Below are 19,561 nucleotides of genomic sequence, written 5' to 3'. Positions count from 1 at the left end.
TCAGCTTGATCTAGAGTTAATGATAGAACTTAAAACCCTAAAGCTTCATTAAAAGGCGTGGGTTAGATAACATCATGAAGTAGTTCACTGCAGGAATTTGATGTCACCATCGTCTATAAATCCCGAAGAGAGCACAGTGATGCCGACAGTGTCGGGCGCTCCTGTACAGGACAACCGACTTGGCCCCGAAGACGATTCTGTTTTGTAGGCGCTATCTCGACGTCCATTTTCACAAAACAACAGTGAGACGACAGTGAACTACGGCCCCTCATTGACCATCTGGAAGGCATCACTCATTCCCCACCCCCACTTCAGGTCTTCTCGCGCGGAGTGTCGTCATTCCGTTTACGAGACAGCGTTCTGTATAACTACTAGGGCCCGACGAGAGCTGTCTATCTGCTAGTCATACCTACGACCTTTCGCTACGAAGCCCTGCAGGCGTGCCATGATGACATATCTTCCGGTCACCGGCGTTTTTCCGCACTTCGGCATGGATACGCCAAACGTACTACTCGCCCAGGGTTTCTGCAGTTGCCAAGCGTTACGTCAGAACCTGCCGCGGGTGCCGGCGTAGCAAGACGCCGCCGACCATGCCAGCCGGCCTACTGCAGCCTATTGATCGGCCACAAGCCCCTTTGCACCACGTCGGCATGGACTTACTCGGCCCATTTTCGGGGTCCTTGCTGTGTAATCGCTACATTATGGTCGGCCCCTACTACCTCAGCCGGTACTGTGAAGCTAAAGCTCTTCCCTGTGGTACCACTGACAAAATTGCGAACCCTTTGGATTCAAAACATTCTGCTTCGTCATGGCTCACCCACCATCGCTCTGACAGGAGGACGGCATTCACCTCGGCCCTTACGCAGGAGGTTGTGCGCTTTAGCGGCACAAGTCACCGCAAAACATCCGCTTTCCACCTTCAAAAGAACGGACTCACCGAACGGCTCAACAAGACGATCGCCGACATGATTTTAATGTATGTCGACGCGAACTGTCGGAATCGAAACTGGGATGCAATACTCCCTTACGTCGTCTTTGCATATAACACGGCGATTCATGAAACGCCGCGCTTCAGACCGTTTGGTTTAGGGCACGGTCACGAAGCCGCAATCATATTGGACGCAATGCTGCTTCCAGATCGTGATCACTTCTCTTTTTCTGGTGCCGACCAATTCGTTAGTGACGCTGAGGCCTCCCGCCAACTCACTCGACAGCGAATCCGGCACCAGCAAGCAAACGACGCTCACCGCTATAACCTCCGCTCTTAAGATGTCTCAACAGCCCATCAAACCAGTGTTCGTGTAGATTCTAATCCGCATGCGGGGACGCTCTGAAAAACTTCTTCGCCGATACTCTGGCCCGTGCAACGTCTTCCTCAAACTCAGCGAGGCCAACTACAAAGTTCTTCTCCAAGGCATAGTTCGCTCCTTTCCACGGCTGGCCTTCGAAGTTGTCAACCTCGCCAGGATGAAGCCGTACCACGCCCGCTAGCACTTCTCGCCTGTCTACACCAAGCGCCAGACACTTGCAACGTCCCCTCTGGTTCTGTTTCCCATCGCTCGGACTCTAACTGCAGCTCCGAGTTACTGCCCTTTATTGGGGGAGGGGGGGGGGGGGTGTTGAGTAATGCTACAATATAAAACTCTCAAGTGGCGCCGTCAAGAGGCCGAACCGTGTTATCTGGCATTTCGCAAGCCATGGTCATGCTAGGGGCTAGCGATTCTGTCTTCCTCGCTCGAGCTCCCTGTTGCCTGGCGTGTCCAGAACGTCTAAGTAAATCTCCCTGCGTACGTCAACCATTTGTCAGTGAAAATGTAGTATGCGCTGAAGGAGTCGACGCTAATAAATTTCCCTTCACCGAAATGTGGAATGGTCTTCCTGGCTGTAGATATATTGCAATAACAGATAAGCGCCTTTCGATGTCTGCAACAGCGCACGCGTATTCTGTGTCATTTTGTGGCTGAACATCAACCAAAAAATTGACATTTTATTACGGCAGTCGGTAATGCGAAAGCTGAGCGCAGCTCGGCACGGCTGGCAGGTGTCATGTTACGAATCTAGCCACCCTTCGAAATTTTGCCATGGCCGCTATCTTTCAGGTGGCGTTGTGCTCTGCTACTTGGACAACCGGTCATGCCGATGGCAGCGACTGGCAAGTGGCGTAATGTTACGCTACCAGCCACCGTCCGGAATCTTCACGTGGCAAACATGCTCCAGGAGGCGTCTCTCTGCTTCTTGGGCAGCTGGTTACGCCAACAACGCCAACGACTACGCCGACGTCGACGACGACGCGGAACGGAGGAACGGGCGACTAAGAGTTGCGCTCTAAAGCTGGAATGCCTTTGCGGAAATCTGGTAAGCGCTCGACGCCAACTGGTTGATCGGAATGATGAAATCGGCAGCCGCTCAGTCTGAAGTGTTTGTCTACGCACGACTCCGAAATGACCACGCATGAAAATTGGCACACTCGCACCAGCTGGCAGATGTGTGGTAGTTTTGGTCCCCATCCACGAGCATTACACTGAAATATTGCGCATGTGCGGATGCCTGTGCGGGTGGACAGCTCGGGTGAGGCGATTGTTGCAGAAGCTAGCTATATGGTTATTGCTCAGAAAAAAAAAGAACTCGCAGCTGTGAAGCGTAAGAGGCTGGCGTCAGCATGTCAACATATCTAGTGCAGGATTGCGCCTACTTATGTGGAACTTCTTGAAGAGGGGTCAGCGTGGACAAGGTTAGTTACGATTGAAATAGCATGGGAATCGGCATGAAAAAAAAACAACTTGTTCGCTGCTTCCATACTGCGGCCTTTCGAGAGTCCTCCTATAGCGCTGTTGCGTCCTAGGAGGCGGCTGTCAGAATGGCTTGTTGTCAAGACTTGCAGAGGTTGTCGGGGGGCATTGAAGATATGCTGACGAACACAAAGCTTGCTAAGACCTCTTTAAGCTGCCGGTGCGTGAGTCTTTATAGGGATTTTTTTTCTTTCAGATATAGATATTGGTGCGGATCCGGCGCAGACGTGAAAAGCATGCCTTAAATAGGCGTCGTGTCGCTTAGGCATTTTACACTTTATTAGCTACGCTGAGATAGCGACTGCGGTGGATTTCTTTTTAGGGCACCCTCTATATAATGCTAGTACTGAGCTGCTAAATTTTGCACAGCTAGATTAAGCTCTTGAGGCCTGTGTTAGCACAAGCCCACATTTGAAAGCGGACAAGCCAGTTCAGTGCTATGATACTTTACTAAGCTTCTTGCATTTGTAGCATTGTGTTGGTGACCTCATGTGTCTGTTCCGTTAAAGGCTAACTACTCAACCTGAGTGTACCTCGTTCTAGTAGTGACGAATCCCTTCGGATATCCTAAATAGCACAGCTCCGACGAAGCTCTCCAACATCGCCTCTGTCAACAGGCAAGATAAGCTCAGATGACGCCTCGGTCACGTTGGCGCTCTGGGATGTTTAGAGCGTAGCTCTAAATCGCCGAAAAAAAATGCCCCATGTATCCCGGGCTGTATCCATGTATCCATGTAGCCGTTGTCGGCGTAGTCGTCGGCGTAATCGGTTGCACCAGTATATAGTAGAGGGAAACTCCACATGGAAGATAGCTGCAACGGGGAAATCTCAGAGGGCTGCTATGGTGTCGGAGCCTTGTCGACGTAGTCGGTGTAACCGGTTGTCCAAGTAGCAGAGCCAAACGCCACCTGGTAGGTGGCTGCCGCGGGAAGATGCCGGCTAAAAGCGGAACACGCCACCTGCCAGCCGTGGAGAGCTGCGCTCGAACTTCGTATTACCGGCTGTCGTAATCGTCTGTCAGTGTTTTTGTTGGAACATGTGACGGCGGACGCTGTACGTTGGCTTAACTGGCATCACATGAGCAGGGCACGCGGGCCTCTACAGCCCCACCAGCCAATTAAGTGACTGCAAGCAGACGATTGGTGGCGGGAAGCGTACACATGGCAACCATCAGACTGCAATGTTTTTTTAGGTCGGTGAATGAAATTTTTTCCTAAGCCACTGCTACAACCACTGAAACCACGACATTGGGGTGGGCTGCACAGAGACTGCCTCCGTGCGCCATAATTTGGCGCTCGTCTCGTTTAAGGGAATGCAGTGCGGGACTTGAAAGAAGGGCTGCTGCCCTTTTCTGCCAGCAGTAGTGTGTATTGCTTTACGGAAATTTTGTCACGGCTGTGACAGGCATCTGCGAACGGATATTCAATGTTCTAAAGAATATTCTCATGCACTGTGGCTGCGCTCATATTTGGCAAAGTTTAGTGGCACTTAAATGTATTTAGGAGGCGCGTCGACCGGGCGGAAAAACATAATGAATCGTTTAAGTAGAGAAATGACGTATACTGATGTAAAAGAAAGCGATTGCGACGAATAGAGCTGCATAGCTAAATTAGGGGTCTCAATCGTGTCATTAGAAGCCACCGAATCCCCGCCATACTACATCGGTCTTATAGCTTTTCTTTCTGGGCGTTACGCTTTTGCCCTTTTTACGCGCATGCTTGCTGTGCGGTTTGTTTTCATATTTTTTGTTCTTCTACTGAAACGAAAGCGTCTACCTCATACTTCAGGTATTTTCTTCGAACTTTACATGCTTTATACTTCACTTATTTTCATTTCTTTATTCAAACCAGTGTACTATCCTGTTTCTTCGCTCATTTCTTATCTACAGCTTCGGCATCAAGCCTAAACATTATAAGTGATGATGATTGCGATAACCATTAGGTCCTGTACACTGGTCAGAGCTCGTGTATATACGGCGCTTTCACGCTATACCGAAGGTGCTTACGCTCCGGAAGACTTGTAGTCGTCGTCATCGTAGCAGTCAGCGTGCTGGAAACTGGCGCCTCTGTGCTGCTTGTTGTGGACGTTGTGGTCGTTGTCTGCGTTGTACGCAGAGGCGTCATTGTCGTCGTTGTCAGAAGAAGTGTCGAAAGTTGAGTCGTGCGCACAGTGGTCAGCTCTGTTTCAGATGTGCTAGGAGAAGCAACGCTTCCTGTAGTCGGTTGAACAGGATCTACAGGACGATCGCTGTCGACCTTGTTGCGTTCAGCACTGAAGTGTGTGGTTCAATCCTCGTCATAAGGTTCCCCTGTAGAAAAATGAAATAAAGCAGTTCTTGCACTTGAGCAAACATAACAATGCATAAAATAAAAATAGAAAAATTGTGAAAGGATTCGCGAATGCGAAATAAGAAGAGCTTTAGCTAAGGTGCTTTCAACTATGATTTCGACAAATTCTGATACCAACGTGTACTTCACGAAACGACGATTTGTTTGGTACCACCCGAATTTCTTTGCGACCACTGGCTCGCCCGCCACAGCCCTCCGAAGGTCGCCCCGATTACGGTTGCGAGGACCAAAGGTCATCGGTACGAATCCCTCACACGCGCCAGGCTTCAGCTCGACTAACGACTTTGTGCGCCGAAGAGTGCCGATTATTTATCACCACTCCGAACCCTCTGCGCTGAATAGGTGGGTCGCAATTTCGCTACCAATGGAGACCCCAAGCGGCTTCAGTCTCGACAACCACTTAGACAGTACATATATACAGCGGAACGCCAGCGGAAAGCCGGCCGCCGTGCCGCCCCGACTACTATGCGCGCGGTGGCGTGATGGAGGGTCACATTTTGCACGATGCTGCAGCAATTTATTTATTTATTTATTTATTTATTTATTTATTTATTTATTGTACTCCTCAGGGCCAGCGGATTACAGAGGGGGAGTGGAAAAAAACAAAAATAAAATAAGAAAACTTTAAGCAGAGAGAGAAATTTAAATAACACCTGAGTGTACAATGCTAACTATGGCTTTGCGGAGTGCCTCGTAATTATTAAGGTCGGCAATATCTGCATGAAGGTGATTCCAGTCGCGTGAGGTACACGGCAAGAATGAATGAGAAAAATATTTGGTATTACAAGAATCAAAACCGACTTTATGAAGACGATCAGTACGATGGGATACATAAAATGGTTTTGGGATAAGGTGACCGGCGCAGTAAGGGCTGATGGTTCAATTTACAAAACAAAGCTATACGAGACACTTTGCGACGAAGTGACAGCAGTGGAAGAGAAAAACTGGATTTCATTGAAGTTATGCTTGCAGTGCGGTTGTACTTAGTGAGAATGAAGCACACAGTTATTTTAAACAATCTCAAGAGCAGTAATATGACTGTCATAAGTAGGATCCCAGACTGATGTTGTGTACTCCAGTTTGGAGCGAATGAGTGTTTTATATAGCAAAAGCTTCAAAGAAGAAGGAACGTTGAAAAATTTGCGACGCAAGAAGCCTAGCATGCGATTAGCATCGTTGATTCGTGCTCGATAAGAAGAGACCAGCATAGGTTATCAGTGATGTAAATGTCAAGGTATTTATATGATGTTACACACTCTTAAGGAATGTTATTAATGTAATACGAAAGTGGGGCGGTAGATTTTGTTGAAACACGCATCACTTTGCATTTGTTAATATTTAGCTGCATTGACCATTCCTTGCCCCAGTTGGCTACAGTGGTAAGGTAAGACTGGAGTAGACAGCTGTCTTTAGCATCAGTTATTTCTCTAAAATTAACGCAATCATCCGTAAAAAGGAGGATATGAGAGTTAACAAGAGACACAAGATCATTAATGTAGATTAAGAACAAAAGAGGCCCAAGGACTAAGCCTTGAGGAACGCCCGAATGCACATCATAAAACCGGAATTAAAACTATTAGAGGTAACAAACTGTGAGCGATTAAGCAGAAAACACTCAATTCATTTCAGTGTATTAGAGTCAGTATTAAGGTTATGTAGTTTCAATAAGAGGAGTATATGACGTACCTTATCGAAAGCTTTAATAAAATCTAAGAATATACAGTCAGGTAGTGATTATTGGTCAAGTAAACGGTGTAATGCATGTGTAAAACATATTAGTTGAGTTTCGCATGAGTAAAATATTCTAAAACTGTATTGTGCGAATGAGAAGCAAGCGTTTGATTCAAGGAAATAAAAAGATTTGTTTAACATTATGTGTTCAAACATTTTGCAACAAGTGCTAGTTACAGATATGAGACGATAGTTGACGAGATATGTTCTGCTTCCCGACTTGTAGACTGGAATTACCTTCCTAATTTTCCACTCTTTCGGTAGGATAGATTGTTGGAAAATTTTTGTTAGCATAACGGAAACATAGGCTGAAATGTTTTTCAACAACTTCGCATTAATAAGATCACAACCTGGAGCGGAATAAAGATTGAGGTTATCAATGTTTAATGACACCAAAATTATCAAATAATATGACGATATAGTTGCATAGCGGTGATTATGAGTGGTAGGTATGTGTGCGACAGATATGACAGAAAAGTTCTCAGCAAATTAATGGTTAAGAATTGTGGCAACAAGTTCTGAAGGAACAGGGTCACCAGAGGAGTCGGTGGGGACGATATTTTCATCGGTCGTGGGATTAATCACGCGCCAAAATTTTCTAACATTTGTTGCGAGCATATACGCAAAATCTTCGAGTGAAAGTGTTTCTTTGCGTCTTTAATTGCCTGCACGTATGCCTCGAATCCAGCCGAGTACGAAGCCCATGTCTTCTTTTTATTAGATAAACGCTTGATATGACTGTTATACCAGGGAGCATTAGTGTCCTGGATGATGGTGCGTTGAGGAATGAACCATTCAGTGAGCTGGTTTACTTTGGTTTACTGTACTTTTGATCACGTTACCGGCCGCCGTTTTGAAATATCGAACGGACAAGAAACGTTCGAATGTGAGTAGTAAGGACTGACGCTCTTAAAATCCACCACAAAGTCGTACAGCTAATCATTGGACTACCACAAATCGCACTTGAGGTTGTTGACCTGGCCGGCCTCTTATTTTCATCTTCTTGCCCTCTTGCTGAACTTCTACTTGGCAGAGTGACTGACAAGAGTTAAAATCGCTATCGGTGATCAATGGCATCAGGCGTAGTGCAAGCCAAGTCGACGGACGAAGAATACAGCTGTTCTTGGTCCATAGTCTTTGTTTGCGCTCCTGTCATTCCATCGCAGAGTGACTTCCCTGGCAAGGCGACGGCCCTAGGTTCAACATGGTTAAATATTTTTTCAAGTACGAAGTTTCTCTAAAGGGAATTATAATGAATATTTACTGCGTTACCTGCGATCTGGTTCATATTTAAGCACTGCTAAAATAATGAAAACACTTCATGCATTTTGTACTGGCTGAATAGGTGCTCTAAACACGTCACACTTTACAAGTGCTACAGAAACTGTGGTTGCAGTGATTGCGTAGAAGTAGAGAATCCGCCTTGCGTGCAAGAGGACCCATGGGTTCGAATCCCGGTGCTGTGCAATTCTCCACCGTGTCAGTGGAATTAATTAACGAGGCCAGAGATGCGGCCTGATCTCGGTGACGAGAACCGCCAAAGCACTCCCTCACCAGAAGAGGATTTGACCACCCTGGTGTTGTACTTTGCCACCACCTCCTATATACGTAAATAAACCAATAAACCCTCGGTCTTCACTCTCCAACGCTTTAAAGCATCTTACCAAGGCGGAAATCAGACCTGTGACACAGCAGAAGGTGCTAAGAATCTCTGGCTACGGACAGGCCGCCATTAAAAAAGACAGGGTTAATGAAGAGATATGGGAGAGGCCTTTGCTCTGCAGTGGACATGGTGGGGTTTATGATGATGATCACATAAATTGTAGCGAAAAAAACGTAATAAATTTCACTCGTTTCAGGACATTTCTTTAAAGATGAATGGAAAATTACGAAATTTCTCTCCCAGAATACACAAAAATGTATTGGAATGGCTTCACTTGAATTATATGTTTAGTATTCTAATTACGTATTCAGATAATGGTACCGATACGTTTAAGATCAGTAACAGCATGTTGTCAAAACATGTTATTTAATCCCAAGTAAAAAATTTAATAATGAGCAAAACTAACACCAAAAAACTTCCATTCACTCCTTTAAATAAACCTCTAGCTCTCAGTCACTAGTTCTTGTTAAAACGAAGTATTCATCACCTCAAAGGCTCGAAAGAGCACAAAATATTATGTATTACTATCCCAAGTCAGTTTACGATGATTACATATGTTGAACAAATATCTAAACACTGTTCTCTGCTGTGGGCGCTCTATTTCGATCCCGGTGTCTTTACCCTATCAGTATTAGGCTGAAAATCTATCCTGCCCTTTTCGCTCGCACCTGGATTGTTGTATCTTGCTTTGGGAGACTGATATTAAACAAATTTTCTGCTGTGCTTCTGTCTTTCAAAAGAATAAAAAGCTATACGCTACGTAAAAAGGGTACGGGATATGTATCTTTCAAATGAGCTACCTCATCAGGATCAAAAAATCAATACTCAATCTATTTACAACTACCTTATACTTACCCTTACACTTCGTTAATGAAAACATTGGGAATTTCAAATGCATCTATCGAGGACAACATCACGATCTAAAATGTGTGTAACACGTGCCTCTGAAAAGTGGGCGATTCCACGCAGCAACTGAACTGCTTTTTGCACTATTTAACCTACTGTCTGCCGGTTCTGTAAAATGGGCTACAGTATTCTAATCTTCGCATTGCTACGTTACCGCGCAATTGTAATAAGGGAGTGAATGCACGTTAGCATCCACCCATGTGCATTCGTACAGTGCAAAAGACAGCTTCAAACTTCCATGCAGGTTTCCGCTAAACATTGAAGCAGCAGCGTTCCCAACTCGAGTTATTGTTGGTTCATTCGATCTCGCCCTACCGTATGCTAACCGTCCCGGTCAGCTCAGTTGGTAGAGCGACTTCACCCTGTGAGGCGGTGGTGCCTAGTTTGAACCCTGGACCAGGACGAATTTTTCTTCAACTACGATGTTTGCGAGGAAGCTGCATAGCTTTTCTTTGTAGCCGTATGGCCGCGTTTGGATGGATGGTAATGAGTAATTACTCCCGTATTACTAGTCAAACTTCGCCTTGAGGGTTTCCCCTAAACCTTAGACCAAACGATTTTTTCCGCTCTAGTTTCTACTCTGAACTTCCTTGTAGTGCAGTTTTCAGCTTAAAGTTGTACCATATGCAATTGGCCTAAAAATGATATCGTTTTGAGACAATTATGTGTTCATACTTGGTTTTCTGCATTCTGGCTTGTATTTGAAGGGTAGCTTTCTTCTTTATAATTTATTATGGAATGGCGTCACTGCTGCTTCAGGGCAGTGATTACTGATTGTTAACCACCCAAGCGCAGCCATACGGCTACAAAGGAAAGCTGTACAGCTGTCTCGGAAACTTCCCAGTTCCCCTAGGCTTCCCCTAAACATTTGCCCAACACTGTGCTTCACTTCGTTTATTTTGTACAAAAACATTATTTTCTCTTATTAGACACAATGACTGTATAAAATTACAATGTTTTTATAACTTTGTTCTTTTATTAGCAACATATAATTCTATACAGTTACTATATCGTTGTAACTGTTGCCTTTCGCCGGTTCCTTAACCTCGTCAAGCTGTCCTCACAACGAGTGGGGCAAAATTCTGGATGTTGAAAATGAAACTTACACTGGTCACGCTTAGAGCGGTCTGTGCATAGCCCAACAGCGTAGTGTATGTCCCATACACAGCCGCTAAAACGGCAGGACTTATAGTCCCCTGTTCAGTAATTAAGAATAAGGAGGAAGCCCAATCCACCTTGGAGGATAGTGAACACTGGATGTGATGACGGCTGGTATTATGCAACAAAGCACCTATTGTTTGCGGTAGATTTCATATGCGTGGACATTATATCTTCATCATCTTCACCATTTATTGAGTCTTAATGCCTCATAGGTTTGTTTATTACATAAGGTGGGGAGGGGAAGGAGATCAGTAATTTATTGCAGTGATCACTAGCATGAAATTAATTAGAGTAAGCAAGCAAGAAGTCAAAAGAAAAAGAGTTCTTGATATTACAATTTTAGCACTCTCGACAGAGTAAAAGCATAATGTGCCCTGAGTATCGAGAGAAAATAACGCAAAAGACAGAAAAGGAAACGATGCAGTAAGTCAAGAGCATTCTAAGACACATGCACACACGCACGCACGCACGCGCACGCACAAACACACACAAGGGACAGCTCTCAGAAGAGCGGTACAGTAAGAAATTCGATGCCGACACGGAAGCGTAGTTTTCAGTTCCTGAAATTCGCTGTGAGTAGCTGCAAACTTATTCGATCTCTTCCTGTTAATATGCCACGCCGTAGCAGTATGGTTGGCCCCGCCGCCGCAAGCTGCAGCAGAAACCTTCTGTCTCAGGCTTGCACGAGCAAACGTTAAAAAAATCTAATGTCAGTGTAAAAGTTGTGTCCCCCCAAAAAGCCACGGATGAACGCGTGTTATGCACAATCTCAAACCTTAAGTTTTATGGTGCGAGTTATATTGAAACGACTGCAGGAGATTAACAACACGCAGTGTTTTTAGTGGACTTATCTCGTAACAGAAAATTTGCGTCTGCATTTCGCATGCAGGCTAGGCATAACATCGTCTTTCGCGCCTAGCAGTATCAAGGTATGGCGAAAGAACCCAGTGGCAAATTACCTGCACCCCATGGCAACACGTTTTGAAGTTTACAAATTAATTCGTGCGGATTAAAGTTGTACCCTTCTTTCGAGAATTTCAAGCTGCGACCTCTAATGAATATGGTGAGGCTGAGAGAAAGCTTGTGTCCTGTGGTAACCCTAGTAGTTTCTCGGGATAAGTAATGAGTACTGAATATTACTATGTGGGCTCTCAAGAGAATCTAAAAATGATGGCAGAAGGCTCTAGACTGTTCGTAGCGGGAGTTGAATACATGCAAGTCCAGTTATAATAAAGGAAATGAGAAGTTTCCCCGCCCCACCTGTTGACAGCAGGGTGATTGCGATGATTGCAGATATGAGGAATCCGACAGAGATGGCGCAACAACAGGTGATGGCGCACACCTCCTGCTGTCGAGCTTCACTGCACGTGGAAGATTTGCATACTGGTAAATATGAAGAAAAAAAATGGCGGTGGTTTAGCTCTGGTTGAACCTGGAGTGACGCGATAGCTACAACTGGCCGAGTGGAACTTGGTCACGTGACCAACCACGTGATCAGCCATGGCGCCGCGCCACCGGCAGCTGCTCCACACCACGTGACCAACAACGTGACAGCGGGGCGGCGCCGCCACGCTGAAAGCTCGAAATGCTACCGCAATGAAGCTATCGCTACAAAAACATAGTCGGTCAGGCCTAATTTACACTTCCCTGCAAGACCCCAGTGGTTATGGTGCTCGACTGTTGACCCGAAAGACGCGGGTTCAATCCCGGCCGTGGCAGTCGCATTCCGATGGAGGAGGAATGCTGGAGTGCCGTTTGCTGCTCGACGTCGGTTATCGTTAAAGAACGCCAGATGGTGAAAATGATTCGAAGCTCTCCACTACGGCGTCCCTCATGGCCTGAGTCGCTTTGGGACGTTAAACCCCAATAACCATAATTTATAAATCCCTTCCCTGAAAAATCGTCAAACCAATCATGATCAGATGTGTTCTAATTTCTACAAATAGTAAAATGTCTTATATCATATTTACTCGCCTATAGGCGGACCTTTTTTTTTTTCCTTGAATTTCGCCTCCTCGAAATCGAAGGCTCACCAAAACGCGAATCCCGACAATGGCGACGCTAAAGCACGGCTACAGAAGCGACGAAAAAAGAAGCAGAGCGCGTCGACGATGCTGCAACGGATAGTTCTGCGCTGCGGCTGACATCGACGTTGGCAGCGAAGAGCCATCGTCAGCATGTCTTCAGATTGTCTCAGTCAAGATTCTCTGGCACAAGAATACTCTCAACTGACTCTAACTTGACCAATTTTTCAATGTAAAGCCCTAAAACAGCCCTAACGGGGCCAATTATTGGTTTGGTTTACATGGGTTTAACGTCCCAAAGCAACTCAGGCTATGAGAGACGCCGTAGTGAAGGGCTCCGGAAATTTCGACCACCTGGGGTTCTTTAACGTGCACTGACATCGCACAGCACACGGGCCTCTAGAATTTCGCCTCCATCGAAATTCAACCGCCGCGGCCAGGATCGAACCTGCGTCTTTCAGGCCAGCAGCCGAGCGCCATAACTACTCAGCCACCGCGGCGGCAAGGGACCAATTATTCAATGTACAGCCCTAAAGCAGTCCTAACTGGCTCCCATTTTCAATGTATAGCCCTGAAGCAGTGCTAAGTTGAGCAATTTTTCAATTTACAGCCCTAAAGTAGTTTTAACGGGGCCAATTTTTCAATTTACAGCCCTAAAGCAGTCATAACTGGAGGAATTTTTCAGTGTAAAATCCTAAAGAAGTCATAGCGGGGCCAATTTTCAAATGTACAGCCTTAATCTGAGAATGTTCACGAGAACAATTTTCAGGGCCTTTTCTCCACGGTTCCGGGACAAACTATAACACGTTTATTTAATGCTTTGAACGAATTTCAAGCAAGACTACGATTCGTGCTCGCTACGGCTAATACCAGACTACAAACATTTTTTTGCCTGTTTTCTGCAGTCCTGTCGCGTCTAAGTCTCTCATTCCTGAAATGTATAAATCGACCAGCTAAACAGTATGCTTCTGTCATGCTGAGTTTCTAAATTAAAAAAAAAACAGGCAGCGCTCTTAGCGCGAAAATTTCCGTCTAAAGCTGCTTTACTGAGCGCTGGGCTGGGCTGCTTTGCTTTTTATAGTATGTAGTATATAATATAGCGATGTGCAGCTACTTTATACAGAGGCGCGCTAACTTACAAAGGCCATATTTTGCATTTCTTGCCTTTCTTTACTGCTTTCGCGGTATAGGCAGTGGCTTGTCTGTGAAGGAATAGCCCTGATATTTAATGTATAGTTAGCTGAACAGAGGAATTATATCCATAGGCTTGAAATTCCTGTTCAAAGCAAACGTTTCCACGCCTTTCTGCATGGAAGCCCTCTTTGAATGTTTTAAAAGTTGCAGAGAAGCGCTAGATCGCATTATGCAATATATCACTCTTTGCTGCAACAATTGGGGCTTTTTGTAGCGCATACATCTTATACAACTCATTATTTGGCGTTAAGTGGGACTTAAAATTATTCATTCACAAAGGAAGTATTAACAAAAGTCTGAATGCTTACGTTAAAGTCTGTTCAGCTGGAAAAAATATACAGTGAATATCGGTGATCGCTGAAGCGGGAAACGAATTATGCATTTGTAAATGAGATCATCATCAAATTTCTTACGACCAGTGCTCCAGTGGTCTTCGGTCTCCTCTGTAGGGTAATTATTCTCATGAGTCAGCGTCAGGGCTCAGCAGAACGTATATTGATAAGCGTCGAGGGCAGTAGATAAAAATGTCGATCTCTTAACGTAGCCATACATGCACTGCTAAATGGGCCGTAAAGAGTACGTGGAGACAATACTTTGAGCCAGACACTCAGCCACAACCTTTTGGTTTAGAGAACGTGCTCGCATACTTCTGCCCATAGTTGCCGACCACATGCTAGGGAGTCAGGCCGCCCTTCGACAGCGCTGGCAGTGGTACTACCAAATGAGCCTCATAAATCAGCGCTGGTCAACTCCTTCTTAAGTCTTCCGGCATATTTTTTGTTGGCGCCCTTTCTGGACCCATCTGGACTGCTCCATCTCTCGTTAAGGCCCCCACCGCCATCAAGAGCATCATCAGCTTCCACTTAGCACTTGAGAAAGCCAGAACAACTCGAGCGCATTACCGAGGGACGCAGATTTTCTAGCGGCTGAACTCTTAACCACTCTTAGTACTGCAGAAAAGCACGAAAGGAAAGGCAAAATTGATACGGCCGGCACCCCCGACGCACGAACGCTCACATCTATGTTTTCTTCAATTGAATAAAATAAGAACTCTTGAATGAATTAGAAAGTTTATTGAGAGTTTTGGGAGGAGGGTATGTGGGGCACATCCCTAGTCTGGGAGTCAAGCGGCTGCCGCTGCCGTCTGTGCTCGAGCTACGAGGGCCTTTCGGGCCTCGAGTTCAAAGCTGGAAAGGGCGGCCTCCCACCCCTCAACTGTGACACTGCGCTGGAATCATCTGGTGGATTATTTGGGCAGGCCCACACCATACGAAGCAGGCCAGCCTACTCACCGCACAATGTACATTCGCACAATATGCATTAGGTTATACCGTTTTAGGGTCGCTGTACGCCCTGTGTTGATATCAAGGCTTCGCGCTAGACAATATTCGATCGCTTAAAAAATTATATTTTATTACGCTACTATATCAAGTCTGCATATGATCGCAAAGCCCAGCACGACAAAAAAATTATAACAAAAAAACTATTTCACAGATGGCTATCAAAAATCTCTATACGAATAAGAGGCATTGCATTTTCATACCCAGAAACTTTAAATAAATTTCTGTTAATCTGCATCCTTATCAAAACGTTAAAAACGCACCATTTTTTTTTTTCCGAAAAGCAACAAAGAAACATGGTTTGTTTGTCACCTAACAGTGGAGCCCTTACCGCATCCCTAAACACCAAAAGATCTTGAAAGGTGTCCACAAGGGTACCGTTTACCTTACACAGGTTAAAAGCTTATGTGCTGCCATAAGTGTGTCTCTAGATTGCCAAGAAACAAACCTCGCTGCTTGGTTACTTTCGGCCAGGACGGTAAAAAAGTATTGAAGTTGAAATTTGTGTCAAAGTCTAAGTCCTCGCAGTAGCCATCATAATTATTTCCCCAAATTTTGCAGAGGCAAAGCAGCCGATGAAAATGTTTCAAAGATTGCCAAACCTAAGTTCTCTAGGAAAAAATAAATGCAAATTTCTAAAAGCTTGCTTTTAGCGAGATATTAAGCCACCGATGCAACAGTGCGGTGATCCAAGTAAAAATTATGACAGCTAGTGCATTGCACAGCGCTATTCGATGGAATGCATTTATAGAACTCTAATCGACACTTCTTGCTTTAAAACAGAAAATAATTTTGCAAGTTGAGCACACACGGCCAACACGGGCATTGCTCAGGAGACCTATCCGGAGAACCACAGAAATACTACTGCATTTTAAACACTGGAAAGTTAAATAAAACAAATTCAGGGAGGCACTTTGTTGGCCTAAAGTGCGGTCAGGCGAAAGCCTTTAGCGCGGTGTTGCTGCTTGTGTCACTGATGTTTGGTTAAAATGTTGATTAAGTACACAATTGTTCGCGAATCTTAAATGTTGGAGACACTGGAGGGCGTTTGAGAGGAATCCGTCTGATTCTACGACTTTCTGCAAACACTCTCCAGTTTCCTAGACAAGGAGAACCACATATGCGTTGGCAGGAAGTAACGTAGTCGTTAGCACGCCCGGCTGCGGAACGGAACGATGGTGGTTCGGATCCCATCGTGCACAAAGATTTTTTTTCTTATCGAGTTGAAGAGCGCGACGGACGGACGGACGGTGAGACGTCACTTCCGTTGTGATGACTTCCGGTTGGCGATGTAACGGACGGACAAGATCTCGACCGGCAATATGAACCATTAAGAGCTTTCGTCTTAATAATCGTTGGTAAGTGCTAATTCAGCCATTGCTTTATGCATTCAAGGCGAAAAAATGACTGCGCGAAGATACGGGTCGTCTTCTCAAGCTTCTAAAACTTTTTGACAGGCTAAAAGAGGACGTCACATGGTAGTGGCTCAAAAAGTGTTAAGAATTTATAACTTTGCCTAGCAGGGAGTTGTTGTTTTTTTTGGCTTAGGGTACTTTACTTCTACGAAAGCGTTAATGACCTACGGCTTGTTCCTGCTCTTGTTTTTGTTAATGATGCGAGAGCATTAGACTGGTCTGTGCGAGCGGAAATGCGACCGCCGTCACACGTGCCCAGCAGCTTTTGCACGTGGTGACCTCGGATATAGCAAATATTAGGCCCAAGTTGCTGTTCCCAAGCAACCTCTCGTAATCAATATTATATTAACTTCCACATGCCACGGTGGGAAGTCACTAGTGACGTGGAATATGGTGCCAAACTTGTGACGTCATCGCAACTTACCCACCGTGGCAGGCTGGGAACTGACCACCGCATTATGAGTAAACTGCCCACTCTCACCACGAGACAGTTAAATCAGTTATTGGCCGGTGGAGGTGCCTCAAGGAGAGCAACAAGGGTCTCACAAGAGCCACCGGTGGCTGTGCTTGAAACATCCACCTGACGGGGTAGTGGCGCATCGCTTAACCGCTGCAGCACTGCTCCAGAAAGGGGTATGAGGACTGCCCGTGATTTAAGAATGCAAAAGTGCAAACTACAAGATGGCCAACGCTATCGCGTCATACTCTTAAGGCGGAGCTACAACAGAATCAGAACCAACGAAAAATGCTAACGCATTCAAACGATCCATCGAGGATCGCCTAGGAGTTTTTTCTTGCACATTAGGCATTTTCACGCGTATTATCAAGTACAAAGACGTGCTGTGTAAATTAATCGCGAAACCGCGCACACTAAAGTCAGTGATCTATAAAGTTTGGCAACACTTTGCCCAGCATGTATAAAGATGGGCGATGCGCTCCACCCGATGGGGTGGAGGGCATACGCAGGTTCTCTTAGAACATGAATGGCAATTTACCAATATCCTCCAAGAGAAAAGTACAAAACAGCTGTATCTTACCGGTACTCACCTACGGGGCAGAAACGTGGAGGCTAACGAAAAGGGTTCAGCTTAAGTTAAGAACAACAGAGCGAGTCATGGAAAGGAAAATGATAGGTGTAACTTGAAGAGACCGAAAGCGGGCAGAATGGGTGAGAGAACAAACGCGTGTTGATGACATGCAGCAGCAGACAAGCATTCAGCAGCAGCGGCACCGCAGGAGCTGCTATTCGGACACTAAAACATTCACCTTAAGTTGCAGGAGCCGATTCCGTACGCCTAGCCTGGATGAGCTACCGAAGAATGACTGGCTATCGGGAACGTGCCGTGGAAACTGGCTGCTAGTATCAACGTAGCTTCTGACGTAACCACCCAACAGCTATAAAAGTAGCGTGTCACCGAAGACCTGCTTCAGAAGCATTCAGCAGAAGCTGCCATCCGGACCCTAAAACCTTCACCTTAAATTGCAGGTTCGTTTTTCTTTTCAGTTTTTTTTAATCTTTTGCAATTTTTTTTCTGGTAGCCGCTGCTGCTGACCGCTCGGTCTGTCGTGACGATAGGAAAAATGACTGACACATGTATTGCATGCAATCAAGATCTTTCTGGGGATGAAGTGTTTGTAACGTGCTCGGAATGTCAGCAAATGTTTCATATTGGCACATGTTCCGGGGTAAATGAAGCCACATACAAAAAAGGCAGAAAGTGCAAAAAAAGCATGGAAATTCCCAGCATGTAAAACAGCGAAGTGTCGAAGCAACCAGAGTGGTAAGAAAACAAGCGAGGAACCGGAAGCAAATCTTGCAAGTGAAATTGCGGATATTCGTCTCGTGCTCACCGAAGTACTTGAGTTTAAGTCAAAAATCGACACGCTAAGAGGGGTAAAGGCCACTGTGGATGCTATTGAGCAGCTTATACAGGAAATGCCCACAAAATACGACGAAGTTTTGTCGAAAATGAAACAACAGGATGCAGACATATCTGCCCTCGGAAAGCGAGTGGAATAACTCGAGGCTCAGATAACAGAACAAGAAAACCAGGAATTAAGGCAACATATTAACGAACTAGAGCAGTACGGCAGACGTCAATATTTAGAAATACTTGGGCTGCCCCACCATGATAATGAAAACCTATCTTTATGTTCTTTAAACCCTACTGCGCAACACAGAATCATTCCAAACCATGTGCACCCACTACATATAGAATCATTAATGAAGCTAAGACCATAGTGTTTAGAAACCTAGTAGCAGAAACAAGCTGGGCAGATGTTCTTCAACTGTCGAACCCCGTCGCCGCATATTGCGTCTTTATTAATATAGTTACCGAGCTCTACAATCAAGCCTTCCCTACTCTATAATTCAAGAAGTGTAAAAAAGCCAGAAAGCCATGGATAAATGCCAACCTTCTGAAAAGAATTAGAGAGGTAATACAGAACGTGCTACGTTCGCCGCTATGGAAGAGGGTGTCGCTGGTAAACACTCTCAAGCCTCGTTTACACGCAATAAAACATAAATACCCACGAGAGCAGCAGACTGGACAGCCGTCGCCGTAGCTCAGTTGGTAGAGCACCGGACGCGATATTCGGAGGTCGTGGGTTCGGATCCCACCGGCAGCATGGTTGTTTTTCCTGCTGCTTGACAATTAACTTTCTTTAAGCAACAGATTAATCGAAAGCACCAAAAAATTAAAGCAGAAAATAGAAACATTCCCTGTGCACCGTGGTTTCGGTGACTGTTGGCTTCCTTCATATGTTTGTCAAACGAGCCCCTCATTTCGTTTACCTTTTCTGCTAATAGCTTAACGAGGGTCTCGGTTCTGGCAGTGTTGATGCCATAGGTAGCGTAAGAGGGCTCTCGCACAGTTGCCGCCCTCGCCGTTAGATGACGTTCTACGTCTCATTCGCGGTAATACAGGACGTGCTACGTTCGCCGCTATGGACGAGGGTGGCGCTGGTGAACACTCTCAAGGCTCGTTTAC

The 19,561-nt window shown here is 45.5% G+C and overlaps 1 protein-coding gene across 1 annotated transcript in view; it reads right to left on the bottom strand.

Annotated features, from left to right (window-relative positions):
* LOC144109808 (uncharacterized) overlaps positions 1–5,091 on the bottom strand; it is a 68,128-nt gene extending 63,037 nt beyond the window's left edge. Inside the window, exon 1 of the mRNA XM_077642596.1 lies at positions 4,795–5,091. Coding sequence (XP_077498722.1) covers positions 4,795–4,912 — 118 coding nt within the window. The 5' untranslated portion in view covers positions 4,913–5,091. The remainder of the gene's footprint in view (positions 1–4,794) is intronic.
* Between the last annotated feature and the right edge of the window lie 14,470 nt (positions 5,092–19,561).

This window comes from Amblyomma americanum, chromosome 11, assembly GCF_052857255.1.
Source record: "Amblyomma americanum isolate KBUSLIRL-KWMA chromosome 11, ASM5285725v1, whole genome shotgun sequence".
Classification (NCBI taxonomy): Eukaryota; Metazoa; Arthropoda; class Arachnida; order Ixodida; family Ixodidae; genus Amblyomma; species Amblyomma americanum.
This window is presented reverse-complemented; position numbering and strand designations above follow the sequence as displayed.